The sequence below is a fragment of the Rhincodon typus genome, chromosome 6 (genome assembly GCF_021869965.1).
Source record: "Rhincodon typus isolate 14 chromosome 6, sRhiTyp1.1, whole genome shotgun sequence".
Taxonomy (NCBI): Eukaryota; Metazoa; Chordata; class Chondrichthyes; order Orectolobiformes; family Rhincodontidae; genus Rhincodon; species Rhincodon typus.
In genome coordinates, this window is record NC_063337.1 from 40738279 (window position 1) to 40758143 (window position 19865).

Genomic DNA, 19865 nt, shown 5'->3' on the forward strand with positions numbered 1-19865 from the left:
AGATAGTCAAAAGTCAGAGTGACAGCGTTGTGAATGATAAGATTTGGCCTTAGACGGTTTCTACAGAGATAGATAGAGTTGGTATTTAGGGAAACAATTCTGCGGCAGGGATTAAACAGTGGCTTCCATCTTCTAGGTCAAGCATAGGTCACTTGTTCGCACATCACTTCTCAGTCAGAAGGTTGTGGATTTAAGTTGTCCTTCAGAACTTGAGCAGAAAAGTCAAGACTGATATTCCAATACTGTAATGAGACACTGCTGAAGCGTTGAAGGTTTGATTTTTTGTTTGGATTAAATATCAAGCCCCCTTTGCTCTCTTGAATGGCTATAAAGGATCATATAGATCTATTTTGAAAGGAAGTTATCCCTGGTGTCCTGACTGATGTTTATCTCTTAATCAACACCACCAAAACAGACTATGTTCGCTATGCTGCTGTTTGTGGAAGCTTCATTTGTGCAAAATGGCAGTCATGTTTCCCACAATATTGAACACTTAAACAGAAGTACCTAACTGGTTGTAAATTTTGGGACATCTTGATCATACACAAAAGCCTTTCTTTTTCTCAATATTTAGTTGAAGGAAATTTCTGCTCCTCCAGTACTGAATGTCACAAGTTGTTTGATAATTTAGAGACAATAGAGGGGTCAAGAAGTGGTGGTGCGACACAATACGTGTAGCAATTGATGTTGTATTTTTTTAATGTTGCCAAGGGGAAGTATGTAGATGATAAACAGGAGGAAGACAATGAAAGTTCTTTGGGAGATGCCAAAAGTGTTGCAGCAGGAAGTCCTTGTTGAAAATTTTGAGTAGTTAGATATGAATGTAACAAAGTCAACACATTCCTACTCAGTTGGATGGCAGTGGAAAGGAGGATGACATGGATAACCATGTCAAAGGCTGCAGATGGGTTAAGGATATGTTAGAATAGTTTATCTTGTCACAATCGCATGGATATAATTTGTGACCTTGAGAAGAGCTGTTTTGATACTGTAGCAGGTGAGGGATTTAAGAAAGGAGTTCTGGGAAGATGGGCATAGTCTTCAGAAGTGAATGTACATTTGAGGACTTTCAAGAGGAATGGGGGGAAGTTGATGATAGGGTGTTGGTTTGCAAGGACAGATAGATCAAGGGTTGGTGTTTGGGGATAGCAGAACTTGAAAATCTAACAAAGGAAAGAGAATTGTTAAACAATATCAGCTAATATGAATGCCAGGAAAGAATGTTGTTTGATCAGCAGTTTAGGGCGAATAGGGTCAAGGAACCTGGGTCTCAAGGATAAGGTGAGCTTGGAGAGGGCATGAGAGAAGGTAGGAGAGAAAGTCAAGAAAGAAGCTAGATTATACCCAAGGTAGGACTGGAGAGAAATTTGAAGGAACTTTGGCCTGGTTGGCTAGTGCAATGGATATAAGTGCCAGAGGCAGTTTATTTTTAATTATCAAGAAGTCTACAAGGTTCTCACTTGTTGGAGGCAAAGGTGGAGGAGTCAGGGGAGAAGAATTTAAAAACAGTTTGCAGAAATGAAAAGGAGCTTGGGGTTATGTTTTTATCCCAGAGTGGTTCTGGAATTTTGAGTAATTTTTGTGAAAGAGAGCATGACCCAATATTGATTATATGTTCCTGCTGATCTTATGGTGGATCGTTAAACCAGTTATCCATTATTGTTTTCAAGTTTGTGTTTCAAGGCTGCAATAAGAGAACAGGGATGACAGCCATTTGAAAAAAAAATCCAGCATGAGAGCACAATGGTATTTATAGTATATGTTTGACTATTGCCAACCATGAACGGAGTCAGCTAAAACGGGTAAATTTCTGGTTGGCAGAGATAAGTTCTTGGGCCTCAACTGTTTACAATTTATATAAATGATTTGGATAAAGGCATCAGAAGTATGATTGAGAAAATATGAAATTGTCCATTTTGGCAGGAAGAATTAAACATAAGCATCTGGGTATCCTAATGCATAAATTGCAAAAGGTTAATATGCAGATACTTTAGAGATCCAGGTCACTGGTAATACAATATCTGGAACACCGTATAACGTTTGACGACTCATTTAAGGATGTAAATGCATTGGAAACAGCTCCGAGAACACCTATCAGACTCATAACAAGAACGGAGTGGGGTCAGGATGGGTCATTTTATTAAAATAAGGTTTAACTGGCTTGGTTTGTATCGGCTGGAGTTTAGAAGAACCGATTAGAATAGTGATTTAATTCAAGCATCCAAGATCCTGAAGGTTCTTCTCAGAGTGCATGTTGTAAGGATGTTTACTCTTGTTGGAGAATCTAGAACTAGGGCTCACCATTTAAAAATAAAGAGTGTCTAGTTAAGAAATGAGGTGTTTTTTTCTGAGTGTTGTAAGTCTTTGGAATTATTTTACTCAAAAGACAATTGATAGTATTAAGACAGAGGTAGATTGATTAATAATAATCAAAGAGGTGAAAAGTTAGAGTCACGGAGCTATACAGCACTGAAACAGTCCTTTCGGTCCAAGTCGTCCATGCCGATCAGATATCCTAAAGTGATCTAGTCCCATTTGCCAGCATTTAGCCCATATCCATCCATATCTTTTAAATGTTGCAATTGTACCTGCCTCCATCACTTCCTCTGGCAGCTTGTTCCGTACACACACCAGCCACTGCATAACGTTACTCTTCGTGTCCTTTTTAAAAATCTTTCCCCTCTCCCCTTAAATCTATGGCCTCTACATTTGGACTCCCCTACCCTGGAGAAAAGATCTTGGCTGTTCACCCTAGACACGCCCCTCGATTTTATAAACCCTATAAGACAATGCCTCGGCCTCCGACGCTCCAGGGAAAGTAGTCGCAGCCTATCTATCCTCTCCTTATAACCTTGACCCTCTAGTCTTGGTAACATTGTTGCAAATTTTTTTTGCACCTTTCAGTTTAATAACATCCCTCCTAAAGCAGAACAACCAGAATTGTATGCAGTACTCCAAACGTGGCCTAAACAACATCTTTTACAGCTGTAACATCCCAACTCCTGTACTCAGTGCTCTGACCGATGAAGGCAAGCATACCAGTGCCTTCTTCACCACCCTGTCTACCTGTGATGCCACCTTCATGGAACTATGTACCTGCACCCCTAGGTCTCTTTGTTTGACAACACACCCCAGGGCCCTACCATTAACTGTGTAAGTCCTGCCCCGGTTTGTCTTACCAAAGCACAACTTTGGCTTCGCCTTAGCTTTGGCAGATAAGGTTATCTCATGTCCCCTCTTTGGCCTCCTGATTTCCCTTTTAAGTGCACTCCTACACCCCTCTCTAGTCAAGGGATTCATTTGATCCCAGTTGTCTATACCGGACATATGCCTCCTTCTTTTTCTTGACCAGATCCTCACTATCTCCAGTCATCCAGTGTTACCTACTCCTTCTAAATACTGATTTGGAAGAAAGCATGTATTTCTGAAAACAGTAACTTCAAATTGATACCCATGGAAAAAATAGCTTAATCACTACTATTAATCAACTCTACAAATCAAAGATTTCAGACAGCAATGTGTACATTTTATAAAGCTAATGTTTGTGCCTTGTTAACTATAATGGTGAAAATCAATGACTGAAGACCACAGCTTCCAATACCTGACAATGTCTGGTCCTCATTAATACAAGTTGCTAATGAAGAAGGGACCTGCAATGATCTATGTATGGGCTGTGTAGTACAAGGCAATGCACAATCATAAAATTCAGCTTTATGGAACCACATGTTTTATTTCCTCAATGATGACCAGAATGCAGACGTGTACAGTGACGGAAGGAAGGAAGGAAGGAAGGAATGAAGGAATTGATACAAACACAGTTCAAAGACTTGACACATTAAAGTCAGAGTGGTGTGTTCATTGATCATTGCAATGTTCAGCATCATTTGCTTTTTTGCAGATACGGAAGTAGTCCATGTCCACATGTAGCAAGACCTAAAGAACACAAGTTGATAAGTGACAGAAACATTGACACCATTCAGTTTCCATCTCCAACTCCAACAAGGGAGAACTTAACTACCTCCTCTTGACATTTAACAGCATCAGCATCACTGAATCCTGCAATGCCACCCTAGAGATTACCATTGATCTGAAAAGTAACCACTACGCACAAATACTGTGACAACAGCAGATGTGGGAAGTCTATAGCAAGTAATTTCCTCATTTCCAAAGCCGGCCGACCAACAAGGGACAATTCAGGAGTTTAGATGAGTGCAGTTCCAACACTCCAGAAACTCTTCACCATCCAAGACAAAGCAGTGACTGACAACCCATCACCACTTTAAACATTTGAAATTGAAATGGTTAAGTTATCAGAGGAACAGAGGCTGGTCGCTCATTAGAGAGAAATGACTGGTGGAGAGTTTAACCAGAGGGTTACCACAGCACAGGCATTGAACCCTTGTTGTTGGCATCACTCTGTGTAACAAACCAGCCAACTCAGTTAACTGACCCCACCAAACATTGACTTTACCAAAGCATAGTGGCAGCAGTGTATACCATATACAATATGCACTGCAGAAACTCACTAAGTTTCCTTTGATAGCACCTTCCAAACCCACATAAAAGAACAGGGCAGCAGACACATGGGAACACTACTAACTACAAGCTCCCCTCTAAGCCATACCTTTCTGAATTGGAACTATAATTGACAATCCTTTTTGTCGTTGGGTCAAAATCCCAGAACTGCATCTCCATGAGACGGACTGCAGTAGTTAAAGGCAGCAAATCACCCCATCTTCTCCAAAACAATTAGATGAACAATGAATGCTGACCTTGGGAAGGATGCACTGCTCACATCTCACCAAAAAAATAATAAAATGAGTACTTGTTAAGTGGAACTGACCCATTTATAGCCAGTTGTTTGCTAGCTTAGCCTACGTAAACAAATCAAATATATACGCCCAGTGAAGATCTAAGATAGTATAGCTCATTGCTCCATATCGTTTGGAACACAGAAATGTGATCAGATCACAGCTAGTATGGACTAGATGTGATTAAAAGAACACGGAAGATGTGGCCACATGTTTACATTTCACAGTCCCTGAATGAATCCAGGAACCTAAGAGAAACAGCACATGTCTAAAGAATGAACTAATCTGTCATGAATCATTTATAGTCAATGCAATGTGATTTCTAGCATAAGACTTAATAGATATATCATTTGTATTACTTATTTCCTTCCTAAAAAGGTAAACAGTTTGATATTGAAACGCTCTACTAGGGAAAACAATGAACCACACTGCACTGGTGATGATTATCAGTTCTGGAACCTCATCTCTTTGAATCATAACTCATTCTACTAGTTCTTTATACTGTGAATATTAACTTACTTTACAACATACAGTTTAGTATTTCTTACAAATTTCAGCACATCTGGCATGACTATTTTAAAATAAAACATTTTGAGAAAGTATATTAGAATTGTATTTTACAAAACAGACTTAATAGAATCAGTATCTATAAATATAAAACCTATACAGTGAATCTGTGTTGAAGTAAACTGGTTTGAAAATGGTCCCATAATAAATATCAGGTTGATTCTAGAATCAAGTCAGAAGAACCCTGATAGACTATACACAACACCTTGCATTGTGCTTACTGACAAAATCAAGTGAAATATATTTGGTGTGTCTTGAATTGCAAATTACGGCTTGATTAACTACAAACTAATTCTAAGTTAGAAACTTCAGCACATCACTCCTGCTACAAGTTTAATTTCTAATTTCACATTTCATATAGTCAATTTGACACCATGAGGATAAAATTAACATTATACACAAAAGCAGCACTAGGTTTAGAGGGGAAAAAAGTGTGGTGAATAATGGCTACTGTAAGTGACATTTTAATTCACATCTAAATGCACATTACTTCAGGCTCTTTCTGGAAACAGTTGAAGAAAGGAAGAGAGATTTTTTCAAGTAACGCATACAAAGTTAACAAAGGCAATTATGCTGATTACAGTTAAAGTTCTTCCTTTATATTGGCTGTTCTCTTGCAGTCACAGAAAGATTCATTATCAGTTGGCTGAAGAACATGCTCCATTCCCTTGCGGATTTCAGGCTGAGAAGTCTGCCGTTTTGCATACTCCTAAACAGTAGAAAGGAAAAGTAATCTAAATTAGAGGATTGCCACTAGTTTAACAGTTGTAATGATAACATTGTGTTGTAGACAGATTAGTAACTTTCTATTGGCAAGCAGAGACAAGATATACAAATATGTTAGGTGTTCCAAATCAGGTTCAATATTGTGCTACTCTAAACAAAGGGGTTTATTATGTGCAGAAAAATAACTTACCACATTACAATCACTAAATTTGACAGAAATTGAAATTCCTGATCCCACTGTTGACAAAATGACAACTTTTGATGTGCTAGAGTAGTGTTGATCAATCTGATATATCCACCTTTTGCAGTATATCAGACAAGACATCAGAGAATAGCACAAGAGAATATGAAATGGCATTAGCTAACACTTTCAAACAACGATCTGAATGTTTAGCAGTCTGCAAAGAACACAGAATCATATTAAAAACAGCATTTAGTGACAACGTAACTAACTACTCTCTCCACTTCCTAATGCTTACACAAAATAAAAACTGGAAACACTTGATTCAAAACTTTACTGAAAACAATTGGGAATAACTGCTTCATTATCAGGTTAAACTCATTAAATTAAATGCGTTGTCTTTTCTTTTCCTATTGCATCAAGAGAATCTCAGAAACAATAGTTACGCCATCGCAATGATCTAAAAGTTCAGTCCATGCAAATAAAAAATGATTTTTCATTAATAATCTATCATTCTCTTCTCAATATTATAGCCCATTTGACGGCCATTGGACAAAGAACATTTCATCTTCTGCTAAATGTTAGAGCAGGATTTAGAGCTCAAAACAAGATCCTAAAGAAATCCAGACTTTGAAATGTAAATACTGGAACAAAAACACAAAATTACCTAAATCATTCAGCAGATTATTTGTAATATCATTCAGTTACGATGCAGGATTCACAACTGAAGCATAAGCATATCTATTTTCTCTGCAGATATGACCTTACTGCTGAGTGTTACCTGCAATTTATGTTTTTGTTTCAGCTTTCCAGCATATCTAGTTTCTGTTTGACCCTGATTTAGGAAATCAGAGTTTATGATCCAAAGAAAACTTCTGTAGCACAGAAATTATTGCTGTGATGACTTATCTTTTTTGTATCATCCATGGCTCAGTTGGTAACAGTCTTACCTCCGAATCAGAAGGTTCCACTCCAGAAATACAAGCAGAAAAATCTAGGCTGATGCTCCAGTGCATTATCAAGGGAGTGCTGTGCTCTCAGGGGTGTCACTTTTGGATGAAATGCTAAATGGATGTCCAGTCTGCTCTCTCATGGCGTAAAATATTCAATGGCAAGGGAGTTCTCCCCACTGTCCCAGTTAATATTTTCACTCAATTGACACGGAAACAGATTCCCTGGTCATTATCACAGCACTGTTTGAGGGGCCTATGAATACAAATTTCTTCCTACATTACAACTTCATAAGGTGGCCCATTATCTTTTATAATCTTCAGAAATTACAAAGTCAGAGTCATACAGTAATACAGCATGGAAACAGGCCCTTCAGCCCAAACTGGTCCATGCTGACCATTCAGCTAGCTCCAATTGCCCACATTTGGTCCATATCCCCCTAAACCCTTCTCATCCATGTACCTATACAAATGTTTATTAAACGTTGCTATTGAACCTGCCTCAACCACTTTCGCTGGCAGCCCATTCCATATACACACCATTCTCTGCATGAAGAAGTTGCCCCTCAGGTCCTTCCTAAATCTTTCCCCTCTCACCTTAAACCTATGCCTTCTCGTTTTCAATTCCCCATCCCTGGGAAAAATGACTATATGCATTCATCCTATCAATGCCCCTCGTGATTTTATACACCTCCGTAAGGTCACCCCTCATTCCCCTACGGTCCAAGGAATAAAGTCCTATCTTGGCCAACCTCTCCCTCTAACGCAGGCCTATTACTCCTGGCAACATCCTCGTAAACCTTCTTTGCAGTTTATATTTATTATTAAATTCTCCAGTTTAGCTATGACTTTCCTATAACAGGGTGACCAAAACTGTACACAATACTCCAAGTGCGGACTCACCAATGACTTATACAACTGTAACATAACATCCTAACTCCTATACTCAATGCCTTGACCGATAAAGGCCAGCGAGCCAAATGCCTTCTTCACCAACCTGTCCACCTGTGACACCACTTTCAATGAACTATGTACTTGTACTCCTAGGTCCCTCTGTTCCACAACACTTCTCAGGACCTTACTATTTACTATTTAAGTCCTACCTTGGCTTGTCTTCCCAAAATGCAACACCTCACACTTATCTGTATTGAATTGCATTTGCCAATCCACAGCCCACTTCCCCATCTGATCAAGATCCCTCTGTCATTTTTGATAACCTTCTTCGCTAACAATGATACCTCCTAATTTTGTATCATCTGCAAAATTACTAATCATCTTGTATAAATGCAAGTCTTTTTCCAATTTATATTCAATCTATTAGTTTTATCCATTCTTTTTGTTTTATCACCTGGGAGAAGAGGTTTTTCAGAAGGAAAAATCAATGAACACCACATTTTAGTAATCAAACCAAACCAATAGCCAATGGCTCATATTTCTGTGGAAATGTAAACCATGAGAATTAATGTTATTTTGTTTAGACCCGATTTTCATCAAGGGTATATTTGGTACAAAAGTATTCGTTAGTAACAAAGAACTTGCCCATTCTTTATCCACAATAACCATTATCACATTGTCATCTCTTTCTCTGCAGAGAGACTGATGTCTCTTGGCCCCTGGGCCCATTGAATATTAAGACATGCCACAATGAGGCAATTTCACACCACTCCAGAGATTGTCTCCACCCATTACCACTAAACAACCAAATCAGACAATTCAGAAGTTATTAGGATATAAAAATTGCTATGATTTAAAAGATAAACCTCAGGTCTTTAATTCTTGTACAGAAATTGAGAATATAGAACTACAGTTCCAATCAAAAAATATCTAAAGGACTCTGATTTTCTCACGTGAATTTTATCCCAGTAAATCCACATGACTACTTTACTGACAAGATTAAGGGTGTATACAGGTTGCACGTAGGAATCTAAAGTTTCTGAACATTAGAAAATGACAAAAAAGTCCTTTTAAGGAATTACCAAGGATCCATCCATAATGAGTAGTTTTATCCCTAAAGTTTCATTCTATTTGTGTTATCATCCACTCACCTGGATGAATCATAGTACATACCACATCCTAGATTATTCAGTATAAAACTGTCTTACAGAATTATATAATCTAATAAATAGATCTATTAAGTCTCTCAAACCTGTAATACTAAGTAATAGTAACAATAAAGACTTGAAGGTTGCAGGAGCTCTCTAGCTAGAGCTTGTCCTGATCTGGCAATTTTCTGTGCTTCAGCATCATTATCCTAAGAGAAGATCAATAAATGAAAGAAATTTTAGCAAGAGGTTCACAGCTTTCCATTCACAAATGTTTGTTAGCCATTGCAATGTTACAAATATAAAACAAGGTTCACCCTTTGATGAGTACTTTGTACAGGGTTCATATCTTTTTCAAAACAACGTTTTCGATTTTGGAGAGGCGTTAGTAAGGTGGTACTGGATTCATAATTAGTCACTGGGCTAGTAATCCAAAGACTCAGGCTAATGTTCTGGGGATTTGGCTTTGAATTCCACCATGGCTGATAGTTAAATTGGAATTCAGAAAAATCTAGAATTAAAAGCTAGTGTAATGGTGAAAAATACAATCATTGTCAATTGTCATAAAAAAAAAGCATCTGATTCACTCATGTCCTTTTGAGAAATAAATCCTTATCTCGTCTGGCCTACATGTGACTCCAAACCAACAGCAATGTGATTGGCTCTCTATGACATCTCAGGGGGCTGATAAGAACCAAATAGCTCAAGGACAATTAGAGGTGGCAACAAGTGCTGGCTTTGTTAGTGACACCCACACAAAAGAAAAACTACCTTGTGTTCTTCCATGCTGCAGGCATTCTAAATAATTTTCTACTATCATGCATTTTCAAAATTTACTACATTTTAAAAGGTGGAAAGTAAAAGATTTACAAAATGTTTCAACTACTCCATGAACACAATGGCACATTAATATACAAATCAAATTATCCCATATTCCAAGCAACAAATGTAATAGAAAATTAAGTTGCATCAAAATGCCAATCTGCTTTACTCTCTTGTGGCTTAGATTAGTGTATTTGTTGCAAATTTCCTTTTACATCAAATAAATAAATAAACCTATTCGGGTAATAATTATGTTAAAGTCTGGCCAATATGACAGAATGATATAGCGATGTCCTGATATATGGCCAACTTGCAGCTGGTCTCAATAAAACTTTGTATCCCTGGACGAAACTCTACAATGTGATTATATTAGCAGACAATGGTCTTAATAACTTACAATAACTCAAGCCATTGTTACAATATTAATACGTAAGTTTGTTAAACTTAATTTGCCTTTAAAACGGCAACTTCCTTGTCAAGAACACTTTAAAAAATCATTTTGTATAAATTTGCTTACGTTTAAGTTATGTTATAATCAGTTTCAGAACAGACGTACATGTTTCGCAGTTACATTCGATTATACGTCACATTCGGTCACATCAATAAATACTCATTTGTGCTCTTTTCTCACCACTACATATGTACAGTTTTTAAAAAAAAAATAACAGAAGTTGATTATTATGTACTAATCACTATGTAGAAACAGAATCCTGGCTATTCACTCTCTATCCAGACTATGAGTTTGTAGCACCCATACTACATGGGGAGAGACTTCTTTTCTTCATGATTGTTTGACCCTAAGGCAGGTCCTTGACCTTGTCTGCTGATACTTCATCCTAAGCTGTTTTTCTTGGCAGTTTTTATTAGTCAATGGTCATTTGCCATTGTCTTTCACTGAGAGGCAAGACAGGGATGTAGCCCCAGGTCTACCTCAGCTGCAAGAGGAGATGAGCTTGTACTTTGACACTAATCTAAGCCACACACTCGTCATCTAGTGATACGTGCAAACTGGCTGCCACAGAGAGACTAACCCAGCATGATCGGAATCTAAGCAAGACCTTCCCAAATCTTTGTTTAGTGACACACACCACATTTATTCAGAATCTTTTGAGGAAATTCTAAATATTTAATTTTAATAACATTGTAATTCACTCACTTACCTTCACCCACTTAATCTTCTCAATAACATCACTCATATTTCTCTTCAGTGGAACATAATGTTTCCATGGCTTCAGAGATGTGTAGAAATGCTCATAATATTTAGAATCCTGCTTCAACACAAGGCTGTCACCCAACATAAGGTACGGGAACCTGTAAGCTGCCACAGTACCATCCACATTCACTTGGTATTTATACTGGAAAAATGTTCAGAAACACATCTCATCTCAATTTAAAAAAAGGTTCACTTGAATATTTAAAAAATGCATCGACAAAAACCTTGTAAAAATGGTATTTTTTTCAATAGTAATTGTAATGTCGAGGATTTACCTTAAAATATACATAAAATTAATTTCAATAATTAAAAAATTACTTAGTATGATGAAAATATAGTTAATCTGATGTAATATTTTGAAGTTTGTTCTCTGCTGACATTTTGTAAGTTAGATTCACAACAGAAAACAAAACATGTTAATACAAAAACATGAATAATCATTTTTAATGTAAGTCAAGTTAATCAAACATATACAAGAAATACAAATTGTAGGTGTTGCTGCTGAGTTTAAACACACTGGCTTCACCCGAATGAGAGATTCTGCTTCACATTTGAAAAAGAAAGTTTGAGGAAATAAGACCAGAATCTAACTCAGCATTGTTGCACTTGTTTTCCAGGTGTGAAACAGACTCAGCAACAAGCCACTTAGCAACTAGACACTTGCACATTAACTGCTGGAACATTTGGTTTGATGCTGAACTTTTGAAAAGGTGGTCTTTAATGTTAAAATGAAGGCTTCATTTTTGAACCAGATATCTAAACTCATTTAAAATAAATGAGTCTTATTTCTGGGTAACATCTATCTAGTAATCCCTCAAAGGGCTGCTGCATGCCAGTTAAAACTGAAGACTCATATGTGTAGTATTGTTTTTGTCAATGGAAGGAGCAGGAAGGCTTCCAGCGGCTACACAAAACAACTTGGACTGCTACTAGCCTACCCAAATCGAATTACCTTCCTCCTCTCTCTCATGGGGCCTAACTGTAGGCATGAGCTCTGGACAAAATTGGTTAGCTTGTTACAGCTCATCAGAATGATAAAATCCAAGGATAAATATTGGATGATCCTTAGGCCTCTCTGTTCTGGTGTATGATTATGGTGTTCCAATAGAATTGTGCTCAGTTTCAGATGTTCCAAATCTTGAAAGGCTGTCAAAATTCCTTAACTCAATTTTTTTTTAAATGTAGAAAAGGTGAACATTGGTGTCATTGCATGACTACAACTAGGACAATATCTGGTTGCAGTGGAGGTAGGAATAAAAGGCAAGGGATAACCTACACATCAAATTGCCTTCCTTGATGCAATATAATTGTCAACTATGTCTGGCGCCCTCAGTGTTAAATACTTCAGCCTCACAACATTCCCTGTGATATGAATTGCTAGGCTAGCAATTTCTATAAGTAACGTTAGTATTTAACATTTTTTAAAAAGAAAAATCACCCAGTCAATCCACTACCTTTGATTGTATCTGTACCAACAGGTTTAGAGACCGAGAAATGACCATCTTTCCAGCTCAGACCTATCTATACCAACATGAATGACAGGAGGAATTCAACAGGGTGAGGGAAATTGAAGGAGTCCATCTGCACATGCAACTGTGTGCTAATACTCCAAACAGCAACCTAAATAATACTGCATTTTACAACAAAATTTTAAAAGAAAAAAAACATAATTTTAAAATATTGCTTCATTTACCCAGCAAATCATACCTTAAAGAAGTCAAAGAAACTGATCAGTTGTGCTTTTCCAAGTTCTTTTTCTTCTTCACGAAAGAAGAAATAGGCAGTTATTCCAGCATCCAAAAGGTCAGGATTCTTTTTGGAGATCCTCACTAGTTTCAACCTCTCTTCTCGACTGTCCCTGCCTCTCCAAAAAGCTTGCTCTGTTTTATTGACCCAGGCAGGACCTTGTATTTTGCAAAACAAACATAATCGGAGTAATTTTAAATATACTGTCATCAGTTCTTAATATTTCAACTTTCTCTTCTGGTTCCCATCTAAGCCAATATTGTAACAGTTCTCTCTCAAGGTGTTATTCCTACTTAGAGTCATAGAGTCATACAGCACGGAAACAGACCCTCAATCCAACTACTCCGTGCCGACCATAATCCCAAACTAAACTAGTCCCACCTGCCTACAGTTGGCCCATATCCCTCCAAACATTTCTTATTCATGTACTTATTCAAACTTTGAACATTATAACTGTACCCACATCCACCACTTCCTCTGGAACTTCATTTCACACGTGAACCACACTCTGTTGCCCCTCATTTCTTATTAAAATCTTTCTCCTCTCACCTTAAAAATATGCCCCTTAGTCTTGAAATACCCCATCCTAGGGGAAAGCCACTTGCCATTCACCTTATCTACGCCCCTCATGATTTTATAAGCCTTTATAAAGTCACCCCTCAACCTCCTACACTCCAGGGAAAAAAGTTGCAGCCTACCCAGCTTCTCCTTATATCTCAAACCCTTCATTCCCAGCAACATCCTGGTAAATCTCTTCTGAACTTTCTTCAGTTTAATACCACCCTTCCTATAACAGGGTGACCAGAATTGGACACAGTACTCCAGAAGAAGCCTCACCAACATCATGTACATCATCAACGTGACATCCCAACTCCTCTCCTCAAAGGTCTGAGCAACAAAGGCAGCAAGCTAAATGCTTTCTTAACCACCCTGTCTACATGTGATGCAAACTTCAAAGAATTACATATATCAGCCCCAAGGTCTCTCTGTTCTACAACACTACCCAAGGTCAACTGTATAATTCCTGCCCTTGTTTGTTTTACCAAAATGCAATACCTCACATTTATCCAAATTAAACTCCATCTGCCGTTTCTTAGTCCATTGACCCAATTGATCAAGACCTCTTTGTAATCTAAGCTAACCTTCCTCACTGTCCGCTATACCACCAGTTTTGGTGTTATCCACAAACTTACTAACCATGTCTTCTATATTCTCATGTAAATCATTTATATAAATGACAAACAAAAGCGGACCCACCATCGATCCTTGTGGAACACTAATGATCACAGGCCTCCAGTCCGAAAAACAACCCTCCACCATCAGTCTCTGTCTCCATTCTCTGTCTGTATGTGACATCCAGTACTGAATAAGCAGAAATTACCTATAATGCGATATTGGGAAAACTGAAGCCGTAGGTCTCCTGTCCCCATTCTAAATTGTTCCCTAGCTATCAAGTCAGTCATTGTCTTTCTTTGGCAATAGTCCAAGATTAAAATAACCATTTCACAATATAGGCACCAGATGTGACTCCAAGAATGATCTTCCACCTAAATATTTCTGCCATTGTTACAACCATTTCTTCTTTCCTCTGTTGCATCTTGTGAATATGAATGTACCTCAGCTCAGCAGCTGCTGTAACCCTCATTAATGCCCTAGATTCAAATATTCCAAAGCTCTCCCAGCTAGCATCCCACATTCTACATTCAAACCTTTCCATGACCTTGACCCTTCCCAGCTCAGTTATCACCCTGTGTCCTATAACCCAGTCAGACATCCACACTCATCAGACCTTTTGAATATCCTTAACTGTAATTGGTCTGACAACAGTGGCTATACTTTTAGTTGCCTTACCCCAAAGTCAGGAATTCCTTACTTACACACCTTTGCTTCATTAAAGATATTCCTTACAGCCTACCTCTTTAACCAAGTTATCTGACCCAATATCTCTATATGCAGCTCGGTGTCATGTTTTGTTTCACAGTGCTCTTATAAAGCACCATGGAACTTGTATTTATATATCATTTTTAACCTAATGACAAGTTGTTATTTTTGTTGCCCTCCAAAAGTAAGTCAGGATTTACATCACCCACCTAATAAATTTACATGGAATAAGTTCCCATTATGCCAGGATTAGGAGGGATGACCAAGAATTTGATTGAAGACATGTATTCTGAACAGGTTTTCAGGATGGATAGGGATTCGGAAACCAGACAGGCAGGGGAGTTTGTGGAAATAATCCCAAAAGAGTTGAGAAACCACTGCCAGTTAAAATGGATGATGAGGAATAGTGTATTTTAGTTACAGTCACAAAGGATGCCATTTGCAATTTTGATAAAGGTCTTTTCAATGCTGAGGCAGCTACAGATTAATGACATTCAAACAGGCAATTAGAAAAGATGAGCTTGGATTTGGGATATTGGAAACTATCTTGTTTCTTAGGAATACCAAGAAAATGAAGCATACGGGAATGGGAAAACAAGAAGGCCACTTAGAAACAAAATGTTTGGGAAATACGTAGTGACGAATTAGAAAATTTAATAGAATATTGTGGAGAATTGAATACAAAAGTTGTGAGGTGATACTTTAGGAATATAGGACACTGGTAAGAACACATCTGATGTACTGTATTGGACCCTTTTGTTGAAAGAGGGATGTAAATTAATTGGAAGCAGGTCAAAGAAGGATTGCTAAAGTAATACTTGGAATGAACAAGTTGTCTTACATGGAAAGATTGGACAGCCAAGGCTTGTATCCACTGGAGTTTAAAGGAATAAGAAATGACTTCACTGAAAATCCTGAGCAGTCTTGTCAGGGTGTGCGTATGTGAAAAGGATATTTCTTCTTATCAGAGAATCTAAGGTTAGAGGTCACTGTTTAAAAATAAACGGTCAACCAACTAAGAGACAATGAGGATAGTTTATTTTCTCTTAGAGGATGGTGAGTTTTTTGGAATTGTCTTCCTCAAACCTGGAGAAAACCTTGTGTTTAATTTTTTTAAAATTCAGGATAGATAGATTCTTCACAAGCAAAGGGAGTGAAAGTTAATCAAAGTGGGCAGGAATGTGGAGTAAACATATCAGCCACAATTTTAATCAGTGTTGGAGCAGTCTTTAGGGGCAAAATGGTCTACTCCGTTCCTTGTTCATACATATGCCCCTGTACGCAAACTTTAAAATTTATAATAAAGTAAACTGCTGCTATAGTATATGTTGTGTCAATGAATTAATCACGAACTTGTATGAGCTTACAAGTAACCAGAAAAAGAACCTACCAGTTTGTCCTTGAATGGAGAGGAGGTCATTTGTCACACCACGTAGCGTTTCTAATGTAGAGCGTGTTATGTCATATGTCGGAAGGACAATATCCGCAGTATCCTCAGAGCCACACCAAGAAATGATGGGCAACGGATTATCCTTCATTTGACGAGTTTCCAGTGGCCAATCGCCTACATTTACATAGAATTCAACGTCAGGCAATCGAACCTAAGCAAAGTACATACAAAAAGACTCCTTATTTAATTTGGTTTCTTCTTTGAAAACAGATTATGTTACAAAAAAAAAATCAGGAATTAATTTTATGGAAACCTACTTTCCTGGCTAAAGAAAGCAGCATTTCATCTGAAAACATTTTGAAGTCAGTGTACCGTCCCATAGTTCGTCGATAAATCTGGTTATCCAATATGGTGTAATGAACAATTCCTCGATCACCAAATCTGTTTGGTACTTCTTCTAGGAGGAGCGAGAGGTCTATACTGGGAAAATTAACGAAGTCACTAGAAATCTGTTCCTCTTCTGCAGGGCACGATACAGTATCTTTCCATATCTGGGGCTCCACTTCTGGACAGTAACAGTATTCATGATAAACTGGGCCTGATAACAGAAGCAGAAGTACAACATATTATTGTTATATGAAATTGCACATTAACTTTGTAATAATCATCACTACCAAAAATGACTGTCCAGTCTTTTTCTATGTCGATTGCTGACATTTATTTTTGTAGGAGACACTGCTTTTGCTTTGAAGACAAAAATGAGGAGTTTTTTCTCCTAATTAATGTATGGAATTCTGTCCTACAGAAAATAATCAAATCTGGGTCACTGAATTAATTCAGGGCTGAGTTAGATAACCTTTTGATAGACAGGGAGTCAAGGGTCATGGAAGAAGGCAGGATTGTCCAGACTAGCCGTAGTCTTAATAAATGAAAGAGCAGGTTCAAAAGGGCTGAATGGTCTACTCCTCCTTCTCGGTGCTATGTAAGCAACTTTGTTTTTTCTTTATTCTTTCGTGGTACATAAGCATCACTGGCAAGGCCAGCATTTGTTATCCATCTCCAACTGCCCTTGAACTATGTGATTTCCTTGGCTGTTTCGGACGGCAGTTGTAGATACAAACATATTGCTGTGTGTCTGGAGTCACGTGGAGGTCAAATTAGGTAATGATGGCACACTTCCTTCCCAAAACGTCATTGGTGAACCAAATGGGTTTACAAATGAATCGTTGATAGCATCATAGTCACCATTACAGACAGTAGCTCTCAAATGTATATTTATTCATCAAATTTGAATTCCACCAACTGCCGTGGTGAGATGTGAACACACAATGCCAGACATTAGTCTGGACCTTGAGACTGCAGTCCAGTGTTAATGATAGGTACTCTCTTTACCCCTCCCTCACTCACCCTAACTTGTAACAATAAAAAAAAGGAGCATAATGTTTTTCATACTCCATTCTGGCACATTTCCGTATCCAAGGAGACTTAGAAGATCTTGGCCAAAACCTCCACAATTTCCATTCTCATTTCCCTCAGTCACTTGGGATGCATCCCATTCAGACCAGGTAACCTTTCTACATTAAGAACTGGCAACTAGAATTATTTCCCTTTAGCTTTTGTTTCCTCCCACCATCATCATTACCATCTCCTTTAATGCTACACTCGCAGTATCCTCTTTACTTGTTGACAGATCGAAATGACTAACTTCCCAGCTTTTTGCATAAGCATTTTATCGGTAAAACTTTGGATTACTCTTTTATGTTGACCAACAATTGATTCTCATTCTCTCTCCTTCTTAGCTCCTCTATTTTAAAATTTCTCCCTAAACTTACGATGTTCACCAAAACTTTGGTAATTAAGCACCTTCCCACTTTGACATCTATGCAGGCTTTGGTTTAGTCGATCATACCATTATCCTCCAACAGATTTTCTCCATTACTCAGCTCAGAGAGCTACACTTTTTGGTGTTATTCTTCTCTATCTGATCATACCCAGAATATCTTGACCAACAGCACCTCCTCCCAGCTTGCACAATTTCAATGACAGCCCTTCAAATTACAAGAGGCAACCCCACCCTACACCACAACCCTCACATCCATAATCTTACATCCCTCCCCTTGGAGGGAAAATTTACCACGAAACAATTCAGAATGCAGTATTAAAAAAGATCTTCCTCACTTTTGCCAGAATCATTTAGTTTATCCAAAGTTGAAACAGGATAACTAAAGTCTTCCATTATTTTAATACTGCTGTAAATATTTTACAATGTTACATTTCTTTCCTATTTGGAGGTATATTAAAATTGTAGTGTTATAGCACACAGGAAGGAACCTTTCCCCCTTGGTGAAGAAATCAATGACTGGCGGCATAGATTTAAGGTAAGGGGGAGGTGGTTTAGAGTGGCTGTCAGGAAAAAGTGTTTTCACCCAGAGGGTGGTGAGAATCTGGAATTCACTGCACACAAGGGTAGTCAATGCTGAAAGCCTCAAAATATTTAAGAAATATTTAGATGTGAGCTTGAGATGCCAAGCCATATGGGCCCAGTGCTAGGAAATGGGATTATAATAGTTAAGTGCTTGATTTTGACCAGCACAAACTTGACGGGCCAAAGGGCCTTTTTCTGTGCTGTAAACCTCTATGACTCCATGACAATGGAAATAGACAAACAGCAATCCAACATAAGAATAATTAGCCGGAGGCAAACTGACTTCCTCAGGGTACTGTGTTAGGCCCAACCCACATTCAGCTGGTTCATCACTGACCTTCCCTCTATTGCAAGATCAGAAGTGGGGATGATTGCACAACACTCAGCACTACTCACAACGTCCCAGATACTGAAGTAGTTCATGTGCAAATACAGCAAGACATGGGTGTTATCTTGACAATGGATTAACATATGGTAAGTGACATTCATGCCACAGAAATGACAAGCAATGACCATCTCCAACAGGAGAGAATCTGAACATCACCCCTTGACATTCAATGGCATTAGCTTCGCTGAATCGCCAACAATCAAAATTCCAGAGGTCACCACAAATCAAAAACTGAACTGGGTTGGCCATGTAAATACTGTGGATACAAGAATAGATCAAAAGAAAGGAGTCTTGCAATGTGTAATTCACCTCCTGACTCCCCAGAGCTTGACCACCTTTGACAAGACACAACTCTGGAATGTGATGCAATATACTCCATTTGCCTGGAATAGTGCAGCTCCAACAACACAAGAAGCTTGACACTACCAAGGACAAAGCAGCTCGCATAGTTGACCAAGAAAGAAAATGTGATATGTTATTATTTGTAAAATTGAGTTTGAACATGGATAGACCCATGTATAATTTTATGTTCGACTTCTGTTTCTATATTGTGTGCATTAAGAAGTGATGAATTTAGTTTCATTTTGAGTTCCAATAGTGCTGTCTGGAAATGTGTTTACACATATTTACCTGAGGCTTGAAGAAAGAAAAGCCTCCAGGTGAATACTTCAGTGCTTTAGAAAACAAAATGTAGGAGAGGGCAAAACGTCTGTCATGGGCAAC

General features: G+C 38.1%; 1 protein-coding gene across 1 annotated transcript in view; it reads right to left on the reverse strand.

Moving 5' to 3' along the window:
- Positions 1-3710: 3710 nt before the first annotated feature.
- The window catches only part of LOC109915242 (protein O-glucosyltransferase 3-like), a 135759-nt gene continuing 119604 nt past the window's right edge, over positions 3711-19865 (reverse strand). The window contains exons 6-12 of the mRNA XM_048597942.1: positions 17972-18041; positions 16647-16931; positions 16330-16540; positions 13020-13216; positions 11260-11454; positions 9382-9486; positions 3711-6087 (exon numbers count right to left, since the gene is read on the reverse strand). Of these exons, the coding sequence (XP_048453899.1) occupies positions 5962-6087; positions 9382-9486; positions 11260-11454; positions 13020-13216; positions 16330-16540; positions 16647-16931; positions 17972-18041 (1189 nt within the window). The 3' untranslated portion in view covers positions 3711-5961. The remainder of the gene's footprint in view (positions 6088-9381; positions 9487-11259; positions 11455-13019; positions 13217-16329; positions 16541-16646; positions 16932-17971; positions 18042-19865) is intronic.